This window comes from Chanodichthys erythropterus, chromosome 21 (genome assembly GCF_024489055.1).
Source record: "Chanodichthys erythropterus isolate Z2021 chromosome 21, ASM2448905v1, whole genome shotgun sequence".
In the NCBI taxonomy this organism is placed as follows: Eukaryota; Metazoa; Chordata; class Actinopteri; order Cypriniformes; family Xenocyprididae; genus Chanodichthys; species Chanodichthys erythropterus.
In genome coordinates, this window is record NC_090241.1 from 33,142,716 (window position 1) to 33,164,510 (window position 21,795).

The 21,795-nt window shown below is 36.9% G+C and overlaps 2 protein-coding genes across 3 annotated transcripts in view; both read right to left on the minus strand.

The window, feature by feature from the left end:
* Window positions 1–1,347: 1,347 nt before the first annotated feature.
* eif6 (eukaryotic translation initiation factor 6) lies at window positions 1,348–6,810 on the minus strand. 2 transcript variants are annotated; one of them, XM_067373428.1, is made up of 7 exons: window positions 6,712–6,810; window positions 5,902–6,033; window positions 4,920–5,005; window positions 4,525–4,700; window positions 4,155–4,331; window positions 2,452–2,633; window positions 1,348–2,280 (listed from the first exon to the last, which is right to left on the minus strand). In XM_067373428.1, the coding sequence occupies exons 2-7, from the start codon at window positions 6,006–6,008 to the stop codon at window positions 2,271–2,273; spliced, it is 738 nt and encodes a 245-aa protein (XP_067229529.1). In that variant the 5' UTR covers window positions 6,009–6,033; window positions 6,712–6,810; the 3' UTR covers window positions 1,348–2,270. The 2 variants fall into 2 exon arrangements, with proteins under 2 accessions (XP_067229529.1, XP_067229528.1); XM_067373427.1 differs by having other exon boundaries at window positions 5,902–6,043; window positions 6,712–6,790.
* Window positions 6,811–13,369: 6,559 nt separating this feature from the next.
* The window catches only part of mmp24 (matrix metallopeptidase 24), a 31,145-nt gene continuing 22,719 nt past the window's right edge, over window positions 13,370–21,795 (minus strand). The window contains exons 5-9 of the mRNA XM_067373263.1: window positions 20,811–20,972; window positions 20,483–20,700; window positions 19,886–20,024; window positions 16,762–17,028; window positions 13,370–13,769 (exon numbers count right to left, since the gene is read on the minus strand). Of these exons, the coding sequence (XP_067229364.1) occupies window positions 13,432–13,769; window positions 16,762–17,028; window positions 19,886–20,024; window positions 20,483–20,700; window positions 20,811–20,972 (1,124 nt within the window). The 3' untranslated portion in view covers window positions 13,370–13,431. The remainder of the gene's footprint in view (window positions 13,770–16,761; window positions 17,029–19,885; window positions 20,025–20,482; window positions 20,701–20,810; window positions 20,973–21,795) is intronic.

Below are 21,795 nucleotides of genomic sequence, written 5' to 3' on the forward strand. Positions count from 1 at the left end.
AGGCTATTTATATATTTTAAGTAATTTAATTGAATTAAAGCTTATTTAGGTAAATATTGCAAAATGTATGTTTTTGTAGCTAAATCCAACAGAATTCGACCAGTTTTTCTTACACGGTTAATTACAAACGCACCCCATACATGGCGCCTCTTTTGAACTGCGTTGTCATTGGTTCCACATCACCAGCAGGAATCATAGTTGGTCTATCTATAAACCCCTATTAAAAAGCAATTCGTGTTGCAAATCTGTTGTTATTATGCTATTAATAAATAAGCAAAATATGTAACTTAATCTAAATCTAATGTATTTTATTAAAGAAATGGGGTCGGATCAAAGTACCAGTTCAGCTGCTGACCAGCGACAGAGGAATACAGGCAATCTGCCATCCCAAGGTGAAGCATCTTCATCCAGTGTCCCAACTGATGCTGGTCCTGAGCCCCGGGATCCAGACCCTGACCTGCCCCAATGCCGAATGGGCACCAGAAAGGTAGACAACATGAGCTTCATGTCCCCAGAATGTGTCTGTGAAGTTTCAGCTCAAAATACTCCAAAGATGTTTTATTATTATACAATGTTTTAACTGCCTATTTTGGGGCATAATTAAAAATGCCCAGATTCAGTGCATGTCCCCTGTAAATGCTCGCGCTCTCCGCCCCCAGGCTTGCAACTCTGTAATACATTGCATAAAGTTCACACAGTTAATATAACCCCCTTAAAATGGATCTTTACAAAGTGTTTGTGATGCAACATATATCATGTAAGTATGGTATTTATTTTTGCAGATGTTTACATTTGATTCTGAATGAGTTTGATAGTATGCTGCGGCTAACGGGGCTAAAGCTAACATTACACACTGTTGGAGAGATTTGTAAAGAATAAAGTAGTGTTTATGAATTATACAGACTAAAAGTGTTTGAGAATGAAAATAACAACATGGCTTGGTGTTATGTTGAGATTCGCCTGTTCTTTGGAGGTCTTTTGCACAAATCAAATTTACATAAGGAGGAAACAATGGTGTTTGAGGCTCACTGTATGTCATTTCTATGTACAGAACTCTAATTATTCAACTATGCCAAGGTAAATTCTATTTTAAATTTTAGGGCACCTTTAAAAACAGCGGTTGCTAGCAAATTGCTTTAAGTTGCAAAAGTTGCAAAATTGCATAAATTTGATTTTGAAAAAGAAAAAAAAAACTATTTGGAATATTTAGAATAACTCTTCATTGCAAACAGTATTATATATATATATATATATATACACACACACACACACATTTTTTTTATTTTTCTAAAACGAGAGGCATTTGGAGAGGCAAGGAGAGACATTACAAGGCAATGTAATGTGACAGCATTTATTGTCATATTTTCCTAATGTCTTGTACAGTTAAACAGTGTCACCTGGATGGGAATATGCATGAAAATATGCAGATGATGTAATGCATAGTAAAACTAGGCGTTGTAAGCTCCATATATGGTGATTTCGGGGAGGAGACAGGGTGGAGGTTCATGTACGCACAATCTTCTGCCGACTGGTTTTTATAAAGATAATTTTGCACAGGTTCTGGCGTATGCATGGTTTTATAAATCTGAAAACTTTTGTGCGTATGGACAATCTGGCTTTTATGCATACATACGCACACTTTTAGGATGAAATCTACGGAACGTTTTATACACGAGGCCCCTGATGATAAGCAGATTCACTGAAGGAAAGAGAAACACAAGAACTGCAACTGACTTCAGCCACCGCCTCAGATAAAATCAACTGAAAAGACATTACATCTCTCATCTCTAACAAGACTGACTTCATTTGTCATTTGTCTACTGTTCTTTTTGAGATTTAACATGTTTAGTTGTTGAGCAGTATTTCTCTTAGTTGGGCAGTTTGTTTTTTTGTGTCAGTTTGTGTTTTTGTAACAGTGAAGGAAAAATGCCTTTTATTTATAAATTGATTTTTTTAATGTAAAAATCAACATTTAACATTTAAAGAACGTGATCATATTTTATTTGAAGTGGTCTGTGAAGTGATTGATTTAGATAAAAGCAGCTGATCAACAAGGTTTTTTTTTTATCTTGGTATTTTACAAAAAGAGTGTGACAGGCAGTTCATACATGAATATTACAATAACAACACGTTTCCTCATGGCATGACGGCAAGAATACGTTTCTCACTGAAGGGAGACATAATCAGCCTTCAAACCATTTCATATTGACCTCCAGGTCCATTCAGGCATCTTCCTGCAAATATCCAAAGACTTCCAAACCATTTCAGTTTTATGTGAGACTGAAAAAAAGAAGAAATAACAAGGTTTAGTCTGCCTTGACACAAGATCAAACTTTGAGATATTAGTCTTTAGCTTAAAATCACCTTAGTTTTTAAATATTTTTTACTTAAATATACAATATGTACTGCCCTCTGGACTGAGATGTCTCATGTGAAGTTGTCATCACATACCTGTCGATGAGCGAGTCTCTCATAGTAGTTGCAATGGCGCTGGGCTGCGTTTCGCTCAGTCTGAAGACGCTCTCGATGACGGACAGCTCAGTGCTCGTGGTGTCCAATCCACAGAAAGCACACCAGTCGTTCACCACCATACCAGCAGCGATCACCTCACTACCACGATTGATCGTTCCAGCCTTCAGACAGGAAACAACACGTTTATCAAGTAGCCAGCATCAGTGTAAAGGAACTAAGTTTCTTGCAAACATACATGTGGGTTTCCACCAAAACACAACAGCCACTTCAGTCTAGGGTTTGAAGATATAGTGAATAACTGTGTCCCTATTATTCTACAAAAATTAAGTAATTTCACATACATTTATAGACAAACACTGACATACAAACACTAAGTATAAGAAATAATACTGATGCTCGTCTTAGCAAACACCATTAATTACACTACTGTTCAAAAGTTTGGGGTCGGTAAGATTTTTTAAAATGTTTTTGAAAGAAGTCTCTCTTGCTCACCAAGGATACATTTATTTGATCAAAAATACAATAAAAACAGTAATATTGTGAAACATTACAATTTTAACTTTTCTATTTTAATACATTTTAAAACGCAATTTGAATTTTCAGAATCACTACTCCAGTCTTCAGTGTCACATGATCCTTTAGAAATCATTCTAATAGGTTGATACGCTGCTCAAGACACATTACTTATTATTATTAAAGGGGACCTTTTATGCCCCTTTTTACGAGTAAAATAAGTCTCTGATGACCCAAGAGTGTGTATAAGAAGTTTTAGCTCAAAATACCCCACAGATCATTTCAAGAAGCGGGCGGAGCTTCAAGAGCTCATGCCATGGCATATGGGCATCAACAAAACAGGACAATCTCACACACCGAAAATGTCAGAAACTGTCATTAGTGGTGTTCAGCCTTATATATTTCTCGTTTGTAAAGCAGTCTGGTGCAAAATGATTGGTATAAGTGTAAGTGCAAATGTATAAGACTTTACTGATTTTCTTTCCTCCGAAAATGAAATTTAACCACGATCTCCTCAGTGACTCAGATGGCAGGAGTCTATGGAGACTCTTATGTGCATTTGTACATCCTAAAATACAACACTTCTTTGGCAACGCCTCTTTGGCACAGACATTGTACACCTCCAGCTGCTACAGTGAGGATACAGAAATGACAGACTCTGTGCATCTCACTCAGGGCTGTGTCTATGCCAATAGGGCAGATCATCTCTGGCTATGGGCGGGGCTTCTCCCTACAATGACGTCAGTGTAGGGGGGAATCTGAGTCAGCTCATGTGAAGAGACGGCTTTTGAATTATGGGAACTATAAAATGAGTGAGTGGACTTTTACCAGTATATGCTGGTTGTTCTCTCACACAGCGGACACACATCAGTGAATTTTGCATAATAGTTCCCCTTTAATGTTGAAAACAATTGTGCTGCTTCATATTTTTGTGAAAACCGTGGTTCTGTGTGAATGGAAAGTTCAAAACAACAGCCTTTGTTTGAAATATAAATATTTTCTAACTTTTGATCAATTTAATGCATCTTTGCTAAATATTCTTATCAACCCCATATTTTTGTATATATATTTTGAGTATAATGTATAACAGTTGTGCAGTAGAATTTCATCAAGACAATATGATTTTTGCTCTTCAACTGATTCTCAGATATGACAGAACAGTCACTCACCACTAAAGGCACTTGCAGGAGTGATGAGAGTTCATCTTGATCTTCTATGGAGGTTTTGGGGTGGACGAGGCCCCCCTGGTTACTGAAGGTGCAGTAACTACCCACAAGCACCTGCTCTGCAATCGTCTGCCGGAACACTTCCACCTTTAGAGTGTCTGCAAGAATCTCTTCTGTTTCCTGAGGACAATAATGCCCTAAACTTAATACAAAAAACATGCAAACCAAAACCGTCTGATTGTTTCACGGAGCACATTTTAAAGGCTTTTTAGAGAAATATAAAGTGTTGAGAAATCATTTAGACCCATTAAGACCATTTACAGTTTGGAGAAAGTGCTGATTTCAGACAGTCTTCCATTAGGGATGTTCTTACTCTGTCAAGGTCAGGATGAACAAGAGCAACATAGTCGTTACAAGCGACGACGTTCCCCAGCGCAGAAAGACGCTCTTCTACTCTCTGAATCCGCACGGATTCTGGCAGGCTGTTCCTGATGTGCTGTAACTCTTGATCTGTTGTGTTGTTAGGCACCAAAAGACCATGACGATTTCCTGGATCCCCAGACAGACACACGCAACATCTATTATACATCAAGTATGAGGACAAAAAAAGGTAGCAAGACCTAATCTGACCAAGCTTGATATTCACAAAGGTTACATTATTTACTGAAACGTTCTTGTACTTTAATCAACATAAAGTAAATAGTGTTAATGTGTCCTGCACAAATGTATACAAACATAAAATAAACTGGATTAGATAAATGTTCTTACCCACACACATTCTGCCAATGATTCGACATCCTGCTATAGAAGCATGAACAACAGGTATTGTTTCTGACAGTTCACCTTCAAAGACACTGTGGGGGGAAAAAAAAGCATTTCGAAAAAAAAAAAAAAATTAAGAGACCCTCGCAAAATTAGCAGTTTCTCTGAATTTACCATTTATATGTATGTGTTTTAGTCAAATGAACATCTTTGTTTTATTCTACAAACTACTAACAACATTTCTTCCAAATGTCAAGTAAAAACGTCATTTAGAGCATTTATTTGCAGAAAATTACTACTGGTCAAAACAATAAAAAAGATTCCATGTTTTCAGACCTCGAATAATGTAAAGAAAACAAGTTTATATTTATTTTTAAACAACAAGACACTAATGTTTTAACTTAGAAAGAGTTCAGAAATCAATATTTGCTGGAATAACCCTTATTTCCAATCACAGCTTTCATGTGTCTTGACATGCTCCCTATCAGTCTTTCACATTGCTGTTGGGTGACTTTATGCCACTTCGAGATTGGGCTGGTCTTGATCTAGTGGTCCTCCAACACCTTGATTGGTCTGGCTGTGTGGCATGGAGCATTGTCTTGTGGGAATCATATTGTACTGCTGAGTCAAGCGTCTTTCACAAAGACAGATCTGCCTGATTCTGATCTGATGAGTCCAGTTTTCAGCTTTGCCCAGCACCTGTTCCTCTAATGGTTAGGCAGAGGCCTGGAGAGGCCTACAACCCACAGTCTCTCACACCCACCCCAGTTGTCATTTTCTGCAAATAAATGCTCTAAATTTATATTTAAAATTTGTAAGAAATGTTGTTTATAGAATAGAACAAAAATGTGCATTTTACTAAAACACATACATATAAATAGTAAATCCAGAAAAACAGCTAATTTTTCAGTAGTCTCTTATTTTTTTCCCCCAGAGTTGTATATAGTGAGGGCAGATGTTTGGGCATGTGGAGATAATCAGTACTTACCTGTAAAAGTTTTCTGAACCGCCAATCGCTACCAAGCAATATGTGTTTGTGAGCTTGGCAAAGCATCCAATCTCATTATTCTTTTCAAATGACGCACGGACTGCCATTCTTCTGCTATAGAACTGATCAAAGCTGTCAGAAACTGATGAGAAACAACATTTATATTGAGATAATAATAATTATTCTTATTATCACATCGTAAATATTACTGAAAACTCCAAAAACATGATTATAAACCAAACATCTGTAACATATACAGTAATATATAAATTAGTTGACACACACATCTAAGATTGTATTGGAAGTTGACATTGGGAAGTTCTACACATGCCAGATGTTTATTTGGATTTCTTTCTTTCATTGTATTTCTCTACAACGAGTTTTTGATCTATAATAGAAAAAAACATATTTTATATATCAACAGAAAATTATTATAATGAATAATCATAATTCTAAACAGCACAAGGCTATTTTAGGCTCAACAGAGGGATAAAGCTTTTTTTTTTGTATAGATTTTTTTTTAAATCGCACTTTTTTAATCATATAGGTCTCTGAGGTACCAATATTAAATAAGGTAATTCTCAGCAAAACCTGCAGGTTAAACACTTTGTACGTAACTTTAATTAAAACAGCGCTAGTCGAGGTAGTTAGCAGTAGGCTAAAATTAGTTATTTAAACTTCTCCAGGCATTAAACGCAACCAATTCTGTGACCTCAAATGTCAACGCAGGTTAACAATACATATTACATATTAAATGTAATGATTCTACAGTAAAATTCATGACAATTGCAACAGTAATCTTATATTTACCGATTATCACTCTGGAGAAACGTGGAAAGCTCTAAACCACGTGTTCACTTCACTTCCCTGACGCTCTGACGTGCTGACGTGACGTCAACGCGTTACGGTACGTGATAGCCCACGTTGTCATGAGAAACACTGTTGCCTTTGTTTTTATTCTCAAGTTAGATATTTATTCCTTGAACAACAAAGGATTTATATTTGTAATATAAAAAGGCTTTTTGTATTGAATTAGACAGCATTTATATCCCTATGTACATACTATTAAGACGATTTGATTTGATAGGTTGTGAGGTCTTATTTTTAATAATAATAATAAAATAATAATAATATTGCAATACACAAACGAAAAGAAGATAATAAAATTAATAAAGCCATAAGAATCACATATAATACCTTGTAAAATGAATGAATTTGAATTGCTTTTTAAATTGTTAGTGTTGGCATATGTGTATTTTTTTGCTTTTATAATAATTATATAATAGCATTATACAATATATGATCAAAATAAATTGAAAATAAATAATTTAAAATAAGGAATTAATTACATTAACAAAAAATAAATAAATAAATTGAAAATAAATAATTTAAAATAAGGAATTAATTACATTAACAAAAAAAAAAAAAGAAAAGAAAGAAAAATAAGGAATTTACAAATACTACAAATACTTGATGGCTTTAACAAGTCACTTTTGCTATACTTCATTTCATTTTATAGCATAATGAATTAAATAAAATATATTCTGTTGTCTTTTTAAATTAGCACATTTACATTTCTATAACCTGTTGTTTTCCAAATGGTTTAGACTGGCGAGCCGTGTTGTTTTTGTCATCCACCACAAACCTGCATAGCAACAGGACACACCTCTCCTGGCACAGCGGATTTGTAAGCCAATCACTATTGAGTTTCCGTGTGACGTCGTTTTTGTTGACACTTCCATTAGCTGGCCACCTGCGAAACGTCACTGCAGCAGCGCGCGCCCGTGACCCTCGACGTCCACCCCGCGTTTTCTGCCTGGAAACATCACGAGCTAATCGGAGCTGTGAAAACGCCAGATTCCAGTGGTTTCAGACGGCGTGGGGTAAAGTTTTGCCGTGCCTCGGCTCGTTAACACACTATCGATCTGTTTTTGTCTCAGTCACGGTGACAAACACTCCCCAGGTGCTTGCAGCGTATGCAGTTTTTGCAGTGTCTTCAATACATTGCTGTCCTGTTAGAGATGATGCCTCTCTTTTGAGGTTCTTGCCTCAAACTGAATCCTCTGCAAAGAGTTTTGTGAGGCAACTACTGACAATTATCATACAAATCTTGCTTATGAATTCAGGAACGATAACTGAAAAATAAACAATGATAATACCATGTTTTCATTTAGATCAATAATGGTGTTATATTAAGTACATGAATATGGTAATATTACAGTATGATGGTATAAATCACTACTTTTTTGTATTGGATTGATAATAATAATATATGTGAATGCAAAATATGTAACTTAATCTAAATCTAATATATTTTATTAAAGAAATGGGGTCGGATCAAAGTACCAGTTCAGCTGCTGACCAGCGACAGAGGAATACAGGCAATCTGCCATTCCAAGGTGAAGCATCTTCATCCAGTGTCCCAACTGATGCTGGTCCTGAGCCCCGGGATCCAGACCCTGACACTGACCTGCCCCAATGCCGAATGGGCACCAGAAAGGTAGACGACATGAGCTTCATGATTTCCTGCACCAACTGGTACTAAAGACCAGAGAACGACTATATTGCCAAATTCAGTGTGGGAAAACAGAAGACATGGAGTTGCAATGCTGTTTAAATGGGTTTGATGCCATGCAATGTGCTTGAAGACATCAAAGATAAAGTTTTGGCTCATGTTTGTATTGACAAACACAAATTGACCTTCTCTACAGCTGTACCGATTGCTTTGTGTTAAAAAGCGTGTATTATGTAGTTGATATCAACTTGCACTAATGAAATCTGCATTGTACAAATATAATGAATTTCATTGTAAAGCATCCATCCAGAAAGCACCAAACGCTTGACATTTATGTAATTTTATTTTATTGACATTTCTTTGAACATGGTGATATTAGATACACAGTGTAAAACTGTAGACCGAAAACCGTAAATAAAAATGACTCATTGTTCAAAGAATTAAAAACAGGATTTAAGAAATAAAACTTAAATCATATCTAATATTAGTAAAGCAACCAGTTTAAGATCACTCTCATTCTTAATAATCAACATTATGCATGACAATGTGAAATCATAGGCTACCATTAGAGTGAAAGAAAAATACAAAAGGTCTGAAAAGTTTCAGTAAATCTTTGTATTTACATGTATTTTTGTATTACCATTTAAAACCTGGACGAAGCTGAGCAGACAGCGACATTTGACCTGTAAATCAGAAAATATCAAAATTCCAAGGACAGAATCTTGAGTTTATTTAAACCAGAGAGTGAGGCGTTCACTCTTAAACTCTTGTCAAAGGGAAAAAAGAACCAGTTATATACACTAATACAGTAAATTCCCCCATGGTCAGTCAAGAAAAAGAATAATAAAAAACAACCGAAACAAAAACGTTAAAGCTATCTCAGATAAAACCTCCATTAAAATTAACCCTCTGTAATTAAAAAGCGTAAATACAGTTGGTTCCTTGACTACCTCTGATATGTTTGTCCTATTGTTAGTCTCATAAAAGGACCATAAAAAACAAAAGGCAACAGCAGCTCGGGTTTAAAGTGACTGTTGTCCAAAGCCACGATCATACCCATTAAAAAGAGGCAAATTACCAGAGAATTCCTATTTGCGTATCTCCCTGTACAGTTCTGTATTTTTTATTTATTTATTTATTTATTTTCTGTGCGACTAATGTGGTTATAGGCATGGCTTCACCTTGATTTCAAATTAAACTGTGTAGAATACCCTTATGTCTCCTCTAATGATAAATAAATAGCTTTTCATATGATAAGCCTCTATCTTTACAAACCTTTCACGTGACCGTACAACAAACATTTCTAAAGATATCCACCTTTTGATAAATACACTTTAGTTCTTTTAAACATTTCACTTCCGACTGCTATATGTTCAATGTGTTAATATATACACATAATACTGGCTTGCGCAGTGCTCTGTTAGCTTCAGAATTCCTCAAGAAATGGAATGGTTCCTAACTTAAATGTCTTGTTGGTTTTTTTTTCCACAATCCTTGGATTATCCTTAAGTGATAATAGTGCAGATTAGAAGATGAACATGTCTGCAGACCTTATTCTGAGACACTTGGTCACATCATGCGTTTTTATTAATGCATGAAAAGTGTTAAATGCCCTCCAAAAGGCATTTGAGACCAAAATTCTGGAGATGTTTTGAATGGCATAGAAGATGCAACGCAAGTGAAAATGCATCTGGTTTTCAGGTTACACCTGTAAATTTTAGTCATCCCAAATGGAATTGTGGCAGACCTTTGGGAATGCACACAAATTCAGATGTTATTTGCCAAATCGGGTGAATAGATTGTACAGAAACTCATGAGAGTAAACAATATTGAGTTTGCATATAGTTCAGAAATAGATTCATAGAAAGACATTTCGGTGGATTGCAGTACGAATGATCAAGATGCATGATGTGACCATGTGTAAATACCTCTAGAGCTTACCCATTATTCTGTAAATAAATTGGAATTTGACATTTTGATCCTAATCTACTCAGAGTACTTAAGCATGCTTGCCACAAGAGGTTTCTTCTGTCACAAGACATCCTAATATTGATAAAGAACATACTTTAAAACTCTGAGCATTTGAACTGCTATATAAGATGTCAGTCATACATAAACACATAAAACCTCTTAAGTATGGAACACACTACTGTGCCACATTGTCAAATTCAGTCCATGGCTTATTAGAGTAAGTGGTTTTGCTGCCTTTTTTACCAACACCAGTTCATCGGACAGATTTAAAATTGAGGAAGACAATTGGTGATGCACAGTGTGTTCCATTAAAAATACCACCCAGTACTTCCTGTACCCGATACATTAAATCACTTCATGGCCACATTGCTTGTTGTTGCGAACAGGTGCCCTAGATTCAGAGCTGACTAATAAAAATGCTCGTCTGAGAGACAATAATGTTGTGTCTTTCCCAAGTGGGCACAAACATGTAAAATCTGCTCTAGTTTCATGCCACTTCTCTACCCACGATCAAGCTGCTCGCACAACAGATCCAAAAAATGATATACATGAAGGAGGGCAACAAAAATGTGCATTGTTTTCACTTAGTAAAGGCATTGAATAAGATATCAAGCGATGCGTTCATGTATCCACTGTTGAAATAGTGAGGTGGAAATCAATGTAAATGAGCAGTGTTCAGTGTGCCATAGCAGACTTAAAGACAAGGCACAATGTCTTAAAGGGGTACAGTCACGTAGCCCCTCCACAGTACTACTGCATTGAGCTAATTCGACCAAAACACTACGCTAAATATACATTTTTTCCACCATGTTCTAAAACATTCCATAGTCAATCATTATACCAAGCATTTCTTCTTACAAAAAAGTACCACGCTATCATGTATCAAGGTACAATGATGATACAACAGACTAAAATCACACAGCAAATGACCATCTTGAATAATTACGTTCTCAAAAATTTTCTTTATGCACATATTTAAATTGCACTGACAGTTTGCTCTGTTTTGTCTTTCAAATCAGTGGTTACATGATGGTTCCCTTTTAAAGAAGGCCCAAAAGCTTTAAAGACCACACAAAAGAGGGTGAAATTTTACTTCGGAAGACAACAAATTTTCTCATACCCACAAAACCTTCAACAGACACAGGACTATTCAGAAAACATTCATGTTAGTTGAAATGTATTACAAAATAGATGATCTCCAAGTGGTCGATCGTTTGGGTAGATGTGTATATATGGCAACTACAAAAGTGACGTAATGTCACAAACATCATGCCAATGAAGCCAGCTCAGTGTAAAAATATGGTAAAGCTTGAATAGCTGCTCAAACCATTGGTGGAGACACATTAGAAACCTAAAAGTAGATGCCAGGTAGTTTCTGTTGCAGATTCATGCTCCATTGAACTGTGAATACAATATGTACACGATTCTCTGTGGAATAAGCAAAAAGTGGCTTTTTTGTAGCTAGAAATGCTCTTCCCACAGAGAAAAATAAAATGGATTTCATTACATGCAACCTAAATGTGTTAAGGCAAAAATATCAGCAAAACCCCAATATCAAATGATAAACCATGTGCTAAGTGAAGCCTTATAGGGAGTCTCATCAAATCTACCATCTTAACATTGTTATTAAGATGCTACAAACCTTGAATATATATATATACGCCCGAAGCTATGTCAGGTTAATCCAAAAAGTTTCATTTGAAATTCTGAAAACATCAATTACATCTCAGCTCTTTCCAATGTGCAATGTGTCATATCCAATCCCACAGCAGATGAGCACGAAATGATGTGTTAATATGGTACAGCCAGACACACTTCACTGTTAAATAGCACAGTCGAACCAATAAAAGTACCCGACAGACATTTTTGAGCTAAGTGTTAGACAATCCACACCGAACACATGAAATTGAAGTCACTTCAATGCAAGACATACAGCATATTACGTTCATTCGAAGAGGATGGATGAACCGTTCAGAGATCATCTCCTGTAGGCAATGGGAACAAAGCTATTTCATTTCAGATCTGTTCTTTGTTCATGTTCCTGCCTGGCACCAGTGTTTCAAATATTACACTTGGTGAAATGGTAACACGATACAAGATGGTGGGAAACATGACAAATAAAAGCGAAATATAATATAGAGATTGCAAGAAATTAGGCCTTAATCCAAAACAACCAAACTGTGCCTATTATGACACAAAATTACTCTCTTATAAAGACATAATGCAAGTGCTGTCTGATCCAAAAGAAAACCTCTTTTGTTGCCGACTGATAAATACAGCCAAAGAAGAAAAGGAATAGAAAAGTACAGTAGCAAGTGGGAGGAGGTGTTAAGACTGCCCTAGTTATTCTAAACCGTTCTTCCTACTCTGTGGAAATGGGTAGGCAGCTGAGGAAAGGAAAAAAAAACGCAAACAAACATTCAGATTGATGTTATGAAGCTAATTCATTTGAAAATGCCACCTAACCTCCCTTAAAAAACATGTTGCAGTCTTCGAGGAGTGCTAGGGGTGAACCTTTTACCCCATAAATGAAAAAGACTGCAAGAATTCCTTGGTATTCTTTTCTATGGCCTTTCTACCTACATGGTTTTCAAGTCGTTTTTTGTTATTTTGCTCATTTAATTTCTTTGATAATACTTGAAATTCATGTACAAGTTTATGTTGAGAACGAGACAAGGATTTGCTGGCGTTTCGCAAATCTGCGGTTCTTCTAACTCTCCTGGAGAAGAGAAAGTGATGGTCTCGGTCAAAGCTGGAGTGTTGGTTTCTCAACCGTCAAGACTTCACCTGGTTAGCGTAAGGCCAGGGCATAACTTCACATGTTCAATCCCCAGAAGTTTTGTCCGTTGGGCTCATGCTAAAAAATTGCAATATTTGTTGTAAAGTTCTGTCTCAAATGGGAAGGAAGAAGAAACTCCCTTGCCTTGTCTTTTGTTCCCATTCTGGGACAAGGTGGTTCAGAAAACAGGCACTGGTCAAACCTCAGCATAGTAGCCCTCACTTATGTTCTCAAACATTTGGGGTCCATCGCACCCCTCGGTCCGTCATACCCACTCCTGCACGGGGTGTTTGTAGTAGGTCACGTGCTGTTGGACGTTTTTGTTCTTGAACTGGAAGATAGTATATACAAGGACCAGAATGCACAGTGAGAGGATGCATGGGATGACCACAGCGATTGCGTTTACAGTGCTGGGTACATCGTTAATGGCGACCATGATGTCGACATCATCGTGTGGAAGGCGACGGTCCTTGTTCTTTTCTACTTCCGACTGATCGCAGCCCATCCAGTCTTTGAGGATGGATTTGGGGTAGCCTGGCTCCACCGTTAACTTCTGGTTATCGAACTTCCAGTAATCCTTTCCCTTGTAAAAGTAGGTATAAACTAGAAAGAAATCAGAGAGAAACAAAATAAGATATTAGTACATATCCATAACCAGAACTCATCTACTATTGGTCAACAAACACAAATTCACGCCATTGGTTGAGTGAATGCTACTGATGGAGATGCTAAAACAACGTTGGAAATGTTTTGAAACGCCACAGAGAGCGTCTGCTTATTTATAATTAATTTTATTCATTTAGTAAATTATTTAAGTAATAATTGACATAGTTTTACGAATTTACTGAATGGAAATTCACTGATTAGAATGAGGTATTGTGCAAAAAGAATTTGAATCATGAATTGTCAAGCTAAAATTGTAAACGGTTGTAAACATGAACAGATCAATGGTAGAAACCCATTCAATACAAGCAAATATTTACATGCAGGCAGAGATGGATGCCCTTTTCAGAAAGCCCAATTCATATTCATGATCATATAAATAGCTGTCCTTGTGAACACTCAATGACACAGTATTTCAAAAAGTTGTTCCAGTGTTACACAATGCCTCAGGGAGCTGTCATTCTGATTGCCAATGCCACATAAACAAATGCATCTGAGACACTCACAAAAGTGTGCAGACCCAAAACTAAATGTAAATACAGTGAAGAGGCTTTAGACAGCAACCCCTGAGTGTGTGATTGATGAAGTGCTCATCCTTCCTCTCTTACTTTCCCTCTTCTTACTCGCTATCTTGCAGAGCAAAACATGCCAAATCCCTCTTGCAAAATCTGAGTGACAGAGAAATCATGAGCTACAGGCAGACCAAATAGTCCATATAACCCTCTTGGCTTCTCCATCTTGAGTCCTGGCCCTAGGCTCCATGTTGACGCATGGTTATGACATGTATCACAGCAAAGATGATCATTCCTTCACCGAATAATACTCCAGAGAGAATAAGGAGAAATTTGCAATTCTATGCAGCCACAGCAGAAATACTTGACTCTAGCGAATGACACTTGAGTATTTACTATTTGACCAGACTGACATCAAGCCAACGAAGCAAAAGTGAGAATATCACTTGGGCAACTGTATCTTGGTCATCATCCAAAGTCGACCATTTTAGTTTCTATAGTACTTACTTAAAGGGTTAGTTCACCCAAAAATGAAAATTCTGCCATTTATTACTTACCCTCATGCCGTTCCACACCCGTAAGAACTTCGTTCATCTTTGGAACACAAATTAAGATATTTTAGTTGAAATCCGATGGCTCCGTGAGGCCTGCATAGGGAGCAATGTCATTTCCTCTCTACTAAAAACACATCTAAATCAGTTCAGGTTAGTCATTTCCTCTCTCAAGATCCATAAAGGTATAAAAAACATATTTAAATCGGTTCATGTGAGTGCAGTGGCTCAATATTAATATTATAAAGCGACGAGAATATTTTTGGAGCGCCAAAAAATAACAACTTATTTAGTGATGGCCGATTTCAAAACACTGCTTCAGGAAGCATCGGAGCACAAATGAATCAGTGTGTCGAATCATGATTCAGATCGCGTGTCAAACTGCCAACGGCTGAAATCACGTGACTTTGGTGCTCCGAACAGCAGATTCGATACGCTGATTCATAACGCTCTGAATCTTCCTGAAGCAGTGTTTTGAAATCAGCCATCACTTTATAAGTCGTTATTTTATTTTTTTGGCGCTCCAAAAATATTCTTGTTGCTTTATAATATTAATATTGAACCAGTGAACTCACCTGAACTGATTTAGATGTGTTTTTAGTAGAGAGGAAATGTCATTGCTCCCTATGAAGGCCTCATGGAGCCATCAGATTTCAACTAAAATATCTTAATTTGTGTTCTGAAGATTAACGAAGATCTTACATGTGTGGAACGACATAAGGGTAAGTAATAAATGACAGAATTTTAATTTTTGGGTGAACTTACCCTTTAATCCTCTTCGTCCTGTGAATACTATTAAGGTTTTATAAATATTTGATAAAAATGTTTATTAAAGTAAAATGGAATTTTACATATTCATATTAGTGCATATAAATAAAGATGTTTAAATACAATTCTCCCTTTTGTCTATTAAGTGTGGACAACATGCTCAACATTTCTAAGCATTTTCAAGCTTCTTAGCAACCATGTTTGGTTGGGGGAAAAAAATCATTTTAATAGTTTTATGCAATTTCAGAGCAAATACATTAATATTGGCATACAAAGGCTATATATACTATTTCTTAGCTATATGACTAGTACCACTTTAAAAGAAGAAGAAACCACATTCCCTCTTCACATAGTAACTTCCAATGATTTCCAATCATTTGCATGTTATTTTCCCTGCATTAAAGACATCTGATACCATTAAATTAGCTCTCTACCATAACAGCTGGCATTTTACTATATTTCTAATTATGCATCGATTGTGACTGAATTTTAATACCCAAAAGTTGTGTCTGCCTTTTCTCCCGGCCAATCCAATCCAGATCCGGTGCCAATCCAGACCTGCTATCCGATCGCCACTGAGGATGAGTCAGAGCCAAAACACTCACTGTCAACACCACAATATTGCAGTGACTGCGCCAAACAAACACTAATCAATTACTCTACAAGGATGAGCGTGACACAAGACCTCAGCGCATATATTACTAGTGCCAACTCAATAAAATACATAAGCATGCTGCGTAAGATGAACACTGTGTCAAAAGAGCAGCAACAGAGGATGATAAAAACAAACCAACACTCAATAAATAGTTAAATGCACTATTCTTCCTCCAAGTAATATCATTCATGTTTGCGGTTTCCAAGCAACAATGCATTAATATTGAATTTGCGGTTTTAGGTGTGCATTTATTGGCTTTTTAAATCTGCTTTCAGTGCCATGACAGCTTCACTGATTACAAAGCATTGCACAACTGATTAGACCAGTACTACACACTCAAGGCCGAAGCTCAACTTCAACTTCAGCAGTCAGATAAAATGCCCACCGACCACATGGCTGATTGCCACATTAAATATTGAGTGGATATTGGAACCTCAATGACTCACATCCTTCTCGACTGACAAAAGCTCCTTGGGGTGCATCAGGGATGCCCTTCCAGACGCTGATGGGTTTGGGGTAGCCTGGGTCAGCTGTGCGCTTCTCCTCGTTGTAACGCCAGTACTGGTCACCCTTGAAGAAGTATGTTTTGCCCACGGGTTCCCAGCGTAAGGCTGTGTCGATGCCATCGCGGGGCAGACAGTTGCCCAACTCTACCAGGCTGTGAGGGTAACCGGGCTCTGCTGTAACCTCCTTGAAGACCCAGTATTTATCCCCTAGAGTCAAAACAAGAAGCAATGGTAGATGAGCTTGAAAATAAATTGGTTATATTGAATTATGTTATTACATAACAAAAAATATGCTTATCTACACCACATGTTTGGATATATGTCCAGTTATACCAATCTTCACCAACACTGGATCATCATTTGATTACATTGGTAACACTTTACAAAAAGGTTTCATTTGTTAACATTAGTTAACATGAATGAATTTCTACAGAATGTGTTAATCTTAGTTAAAGGGTTACTTCAGGATTTAGCATTAAGCTTTGTATTAGTAAAATACCACTAGTATTTTCGAATTAGCGTGCTTTCCCCCTTCATATCAGCCCGAGATGAGAGATTTATGCATTTTTATACTGTAAAAAAGCCTCAGATGACGCAAAAATCGTCATTTTTTGGCCAGAGGCTTAAAACTACAGCCAGTAATAGCAAGTAGTTCCGCATTTTTTCACCACGCCCATACATATGCGCGTTTGAGGTTACTCACGGACATAGATCAGGCCAGGCTGTTCGTCCTCTGGGAAAGTGAATATAGATGGTATCGCGGTGTCCTTCAGAATGGTTCTCTTCATTGCAAAGATATTTGGTTCGTAGTTCTCATGCTTGAAATGGAGACTACATATTCTGCGTTTTTTTAGGTTTTCTATAATGGTGTCATCTCCAAACTTCGGGTGTTTGATGGCCCGCAGCCACTGTTTACATCGCTCCAAATCTTTAACTTAATCGGAAAATGATGGAAACTTACTTGTCCTTTCCTGGTTTTGGGTGTACATCCAGGTACAAAGCAATTTAGCACCATTTCGCTGTAAATGTATGAACTAACTCACGATTTATTTGTTTGAATTTTCCTGAATGCCGCCTGTAACCGATAGGCGTGGTTTGGGCGTGGCCTCGCAAGGGCAGCAAAACAAGTGCATTCTGGGAGTTGTTGTCTTTCATCCACATTAGTCAAAAATACATTTTCTGCCTTTTCTCAGTCTAGAAAGCTCCAAATTCAAAAATAATTTCACATTTCTACTACATAAATGACCAATTTTAAATACACATTCATCTTTCCAGGGGTGAAGTACCCCTTTAATGTTACTAATACATTTTTAAAATCAAAAGTTGTATTTGTTAACATTAGTTAATCCACTATGAACAAAAACAAGCAATGATCCGTTGTATTTTTATGTTGTAAATGTTCAAATGAAAAAAATATTGCTCACTGTTAGTTTGTCAAGCTCATGTTCACTTTCTGTGTGTTTTAGGGGCAGTTTACATCACACCATTTATATTAAAAACTGAAAAAGTTGTATGCATTTTGGCCGTTCATTTACACAACAACAGCGTTTTTGGGACCTGAAAGTGCTAGTGCTTGAAAACGGGTGTCAAAGGGCAAGTTTTTGAAAAACGATACCATTATCATCTCCATATAAACTACAAAAACGTGAAAATGTTACGCGCGTGCATATTGTGTGTCAAGTCTATAGGCACATAGTGTTTATTTGATACATCGCCAACTACTGGCCTGAGAGAATACAACATTTTTAGTGGATCAATGTGAAAGGGGATCGTTGTTGTCTGTAAACAAAAAAAAAGTAAAAACTTCTTCCATTTTTAGTACATGATTGTTGTGTAAATGTACCCTTAATTTGTACGTACTTGGTTGTTTGGTTATATTCCCTAAGTGTTCAAAGAATCGCTAATTAAAGGATTAGTTCACATTAAAATGAAAATTCCGCAGGACTGCCTCCATATTCAACTTCCAAAAAAGTTTTTTTTCGTAATACAGAAGGTGTAGGATGTAGCGTAAGCATTTCTCACAATTCTGAGGGATTATGTTCAACAGAAAGAAGAAAGTCATATAAAGCTTGGGCTAATTTTCATTTTAAAGTGACCTAATCCTAAGTCTTTTTGTTTTGCTATTTTATGTCTTTTCAGTGTTTAAATGTTTTTATTCAGATGTTTTTTGTTGTTGTTGTTGCATGCAACATTACTTGTGGTTGTGCACTGAATTTTGCAAATCACCCGCAGCCTATAATGAGCCTAACCTACACAAAAAGGAGATGTGCAGCATTTGCACTGAAAAAATGACAATGGCTTATTTTAAATATGGCATTATTTCAGCACAGTAAACTACATTGTGTGTAAAGATGCTGAAATGCCAGCATGACTTTATTTAATCACCCCTTTATCTATTAATACCGATGTGCATTCTCTGAGATAACCATAGGGCATCCTGCGAGCTTGTTTTCTCATGAAACATCACAGAACAGGAGACTCGGGCTATAAATATCTTACCCAACCTCTCTTTGCGCAGCAAGACTGCGCCGGGCTAATTTAATGAGAAAGAGAGGGGGTGAGGACAGCGAGATAGAGAGAGATCGTTTGAGAGAACAGACTGAATAATAAAGTACTGAATGGATTCACTAAGGCTGTCAGGCCCAGTGGAGGATAAACAATAAGGATAAATGCAGACCTTTCCTGAGATTAACCCACAATCTATCAGCATTTATCTCCCCTTTAACTCAGTGTACCTATGCTTGTATTAAAAAGGTACATAAAACGAATTAGTCTGAGAAAAATATGTTGATTTGAGCTGAAACTGATACAAAGGCAACAGATGTTTAATGGATATGGCTTCACTTTATTATCTAGGCCATATTCAGGTACTTAAATAGAGCTTTTTATTAAGACTATTAAGATTTACAGTTATTACAAAAGATGTTATGAAACAATCAGAGCTTTTAAAACTAGCCTGAGGCTGCACATATCATATCAAGTGATAATCACTTATTAGTTTTCTTAATGATTGTTTGAATATTCTTCGAATTGAAGTCATGACAACTAATATAATAAATCTTACCTTTGAAGAACACAAATTTGCCATCTGATCTCTCATAAGCAGCATCGATGCGAGGAGGTAGACCCTTCCAGAACTGGTCTATCAACATGGGATAGCCTTCCTGAACTTTGTTGTTGCGCAAACGCCAGAACCAGCGATCCTGTGATGAGTAAAAGATTATTTGGATCAGTTATAGAATTTAGATCTTCAGTTGAGTCTTTTTTTCCAAGTAGGGATGAACAAAATTAAATATATGCCCAATACGTGTATAAGCCAATATTTCTTTTACATTATGCCCAATCAAATAAATGGCCTTCATTAAAATACTATACTATTTTGTCTAAATATTGCCTGAAATCAATGAAAATTTACTGAAAGCAATCAATAAACAAATCCCTAATATCTCTAAAAAAAATCCAGTTATAATACAGATGTATTGTATCCCAACTTTCAACAAAACATATTGCATGTTAACAAATGCATCTTACTTATACTGAAGCATTTGTTAATACCTGCCTGGTATAAAAAAAATACAATTCTTGATATCACATACAACCAAATTTGACTAAAGTGATCTGTATTATGGTTTATTATGGAAAGAGAACTGATGCAATTCACCTTAAAAACAAACATCTCCCTCCGAAAGAAGGCCACAGTGTTGAAGTTGCCATCGCAGATGTTGGGTCTTCCATTGCCAGGAGAGAACGGCCGATCTCCAGAGGGTGGGCGAGCGGGGCGAGACTGCCGGTCGTGTTTTCTCTCAGAGGTGGAGTGTGTGCGTCGTGCAGGTAGAGTAGGAAGAGGTCGAGTGGGCTCCAGCATGGCTGTGGGTATTCCTGCAGAAGTACAAAGTTTAGTCAGCCTTCCATGGCATGTAAAGTTTAATCTGTATCCTTGCTTTCTCCCTTCAAATTGATAACAGAGCTAATAGAGATCACAATTGTACCGTAGATTTTCTGGATCCCCTGAAGGTCATCTAGAGGCAGTTTGAAGTTGTGCGTGTCCATGTACTGATAGAAGGGGGCCATGATGGCACTGGGGTCATTGGAATGTTCCAGACCTAATGCATGTCCCAACTCATGCACGGCCACCAGGAAAAGGTCATTGCCTGAAAGGTTAAGGTTAAAGGTCAAATGCATCTTTGAATCATTACTTATTAGAATTCGATGTTAGATGAAAATATAACAGTATGGCATGTACTGCATGAACAAGAATATGGAAGCAGGAGAATTACCAATGCAAAGCCTAATCTCTGCATATTTAATGTGCATTTTGTTAAAAACAGTCCAAATAAGAGCTCCCATAGAAGTTCATTAAACGCTGAATCAGCAGAGAATAAATGTGTTCATTTTATCATTAAAGGAATAGTTCACCCATAGTTCAGCACACTTGGGATACCTGCTTTTTTTGTCCCTTCTGGAGCTTAACAGCATCCATCCCCATTCATTTTCACTGTATGGTACAGTATAATGCACCTGGGAAATTGCATATGCATATTAAGTCAATAATTAATGTCATTTTCTGTAAAAGTGTGAAAACCAACTTTCAAAACCAGGTGCAATCCATTTTATTAGTAGTTTAGAGAGGAATTGATGGGTGAATGCTAATTAAATGCATATTGCAAAAACAATACATATTTCTGGCCAAATTATATTCAAATATATGCTGTAAACCAGGCCCATAGTGGCCATAGGAAGAATCGGGAGGATTCCCGGTGGGTCGGCAGTACTGCTTCGAAATAAAGCAGTTTCAAACGGGATGCGGAAAGCGCAAGTCTCTAGTTAATTTTCATGAGAGACACATGGCAAGCGGTGATCGTACACTTGAAATCCCATCGCTTGAGTGTGCACAGCTATTTGTAGCAGTTATAAATATTATAATATGATGTAGGCTATATATTAAGGACACAGTAAGGCGAGCCACACAACCAC

Excerpts from the sequence above, each read along its gene's own strand:
- eif6 (XM_067373428.1), bottom strand. The coding sequence starts at position 6,008 with ATGGCAGTCCGTGCGTCATTTGAAAAGAATAATGAGATTGGATGCTTT. Across the intron at positions 4,701-4,919 it reads CATTGGCAGAATGTGTGTGG|GAAATCGTCATGGTCTTTTG; the intron begins GTAAGAACATTT and ends CTGGGGATCCAG. Across the intron at positions 2,634-4,154 it reads TCCTGCAAGTGCCTTTAGTG|GCTGGAACGATCAATCGTGG; the intron begins GTGAGTGACTGT and ends TCCTGTCTGAAG.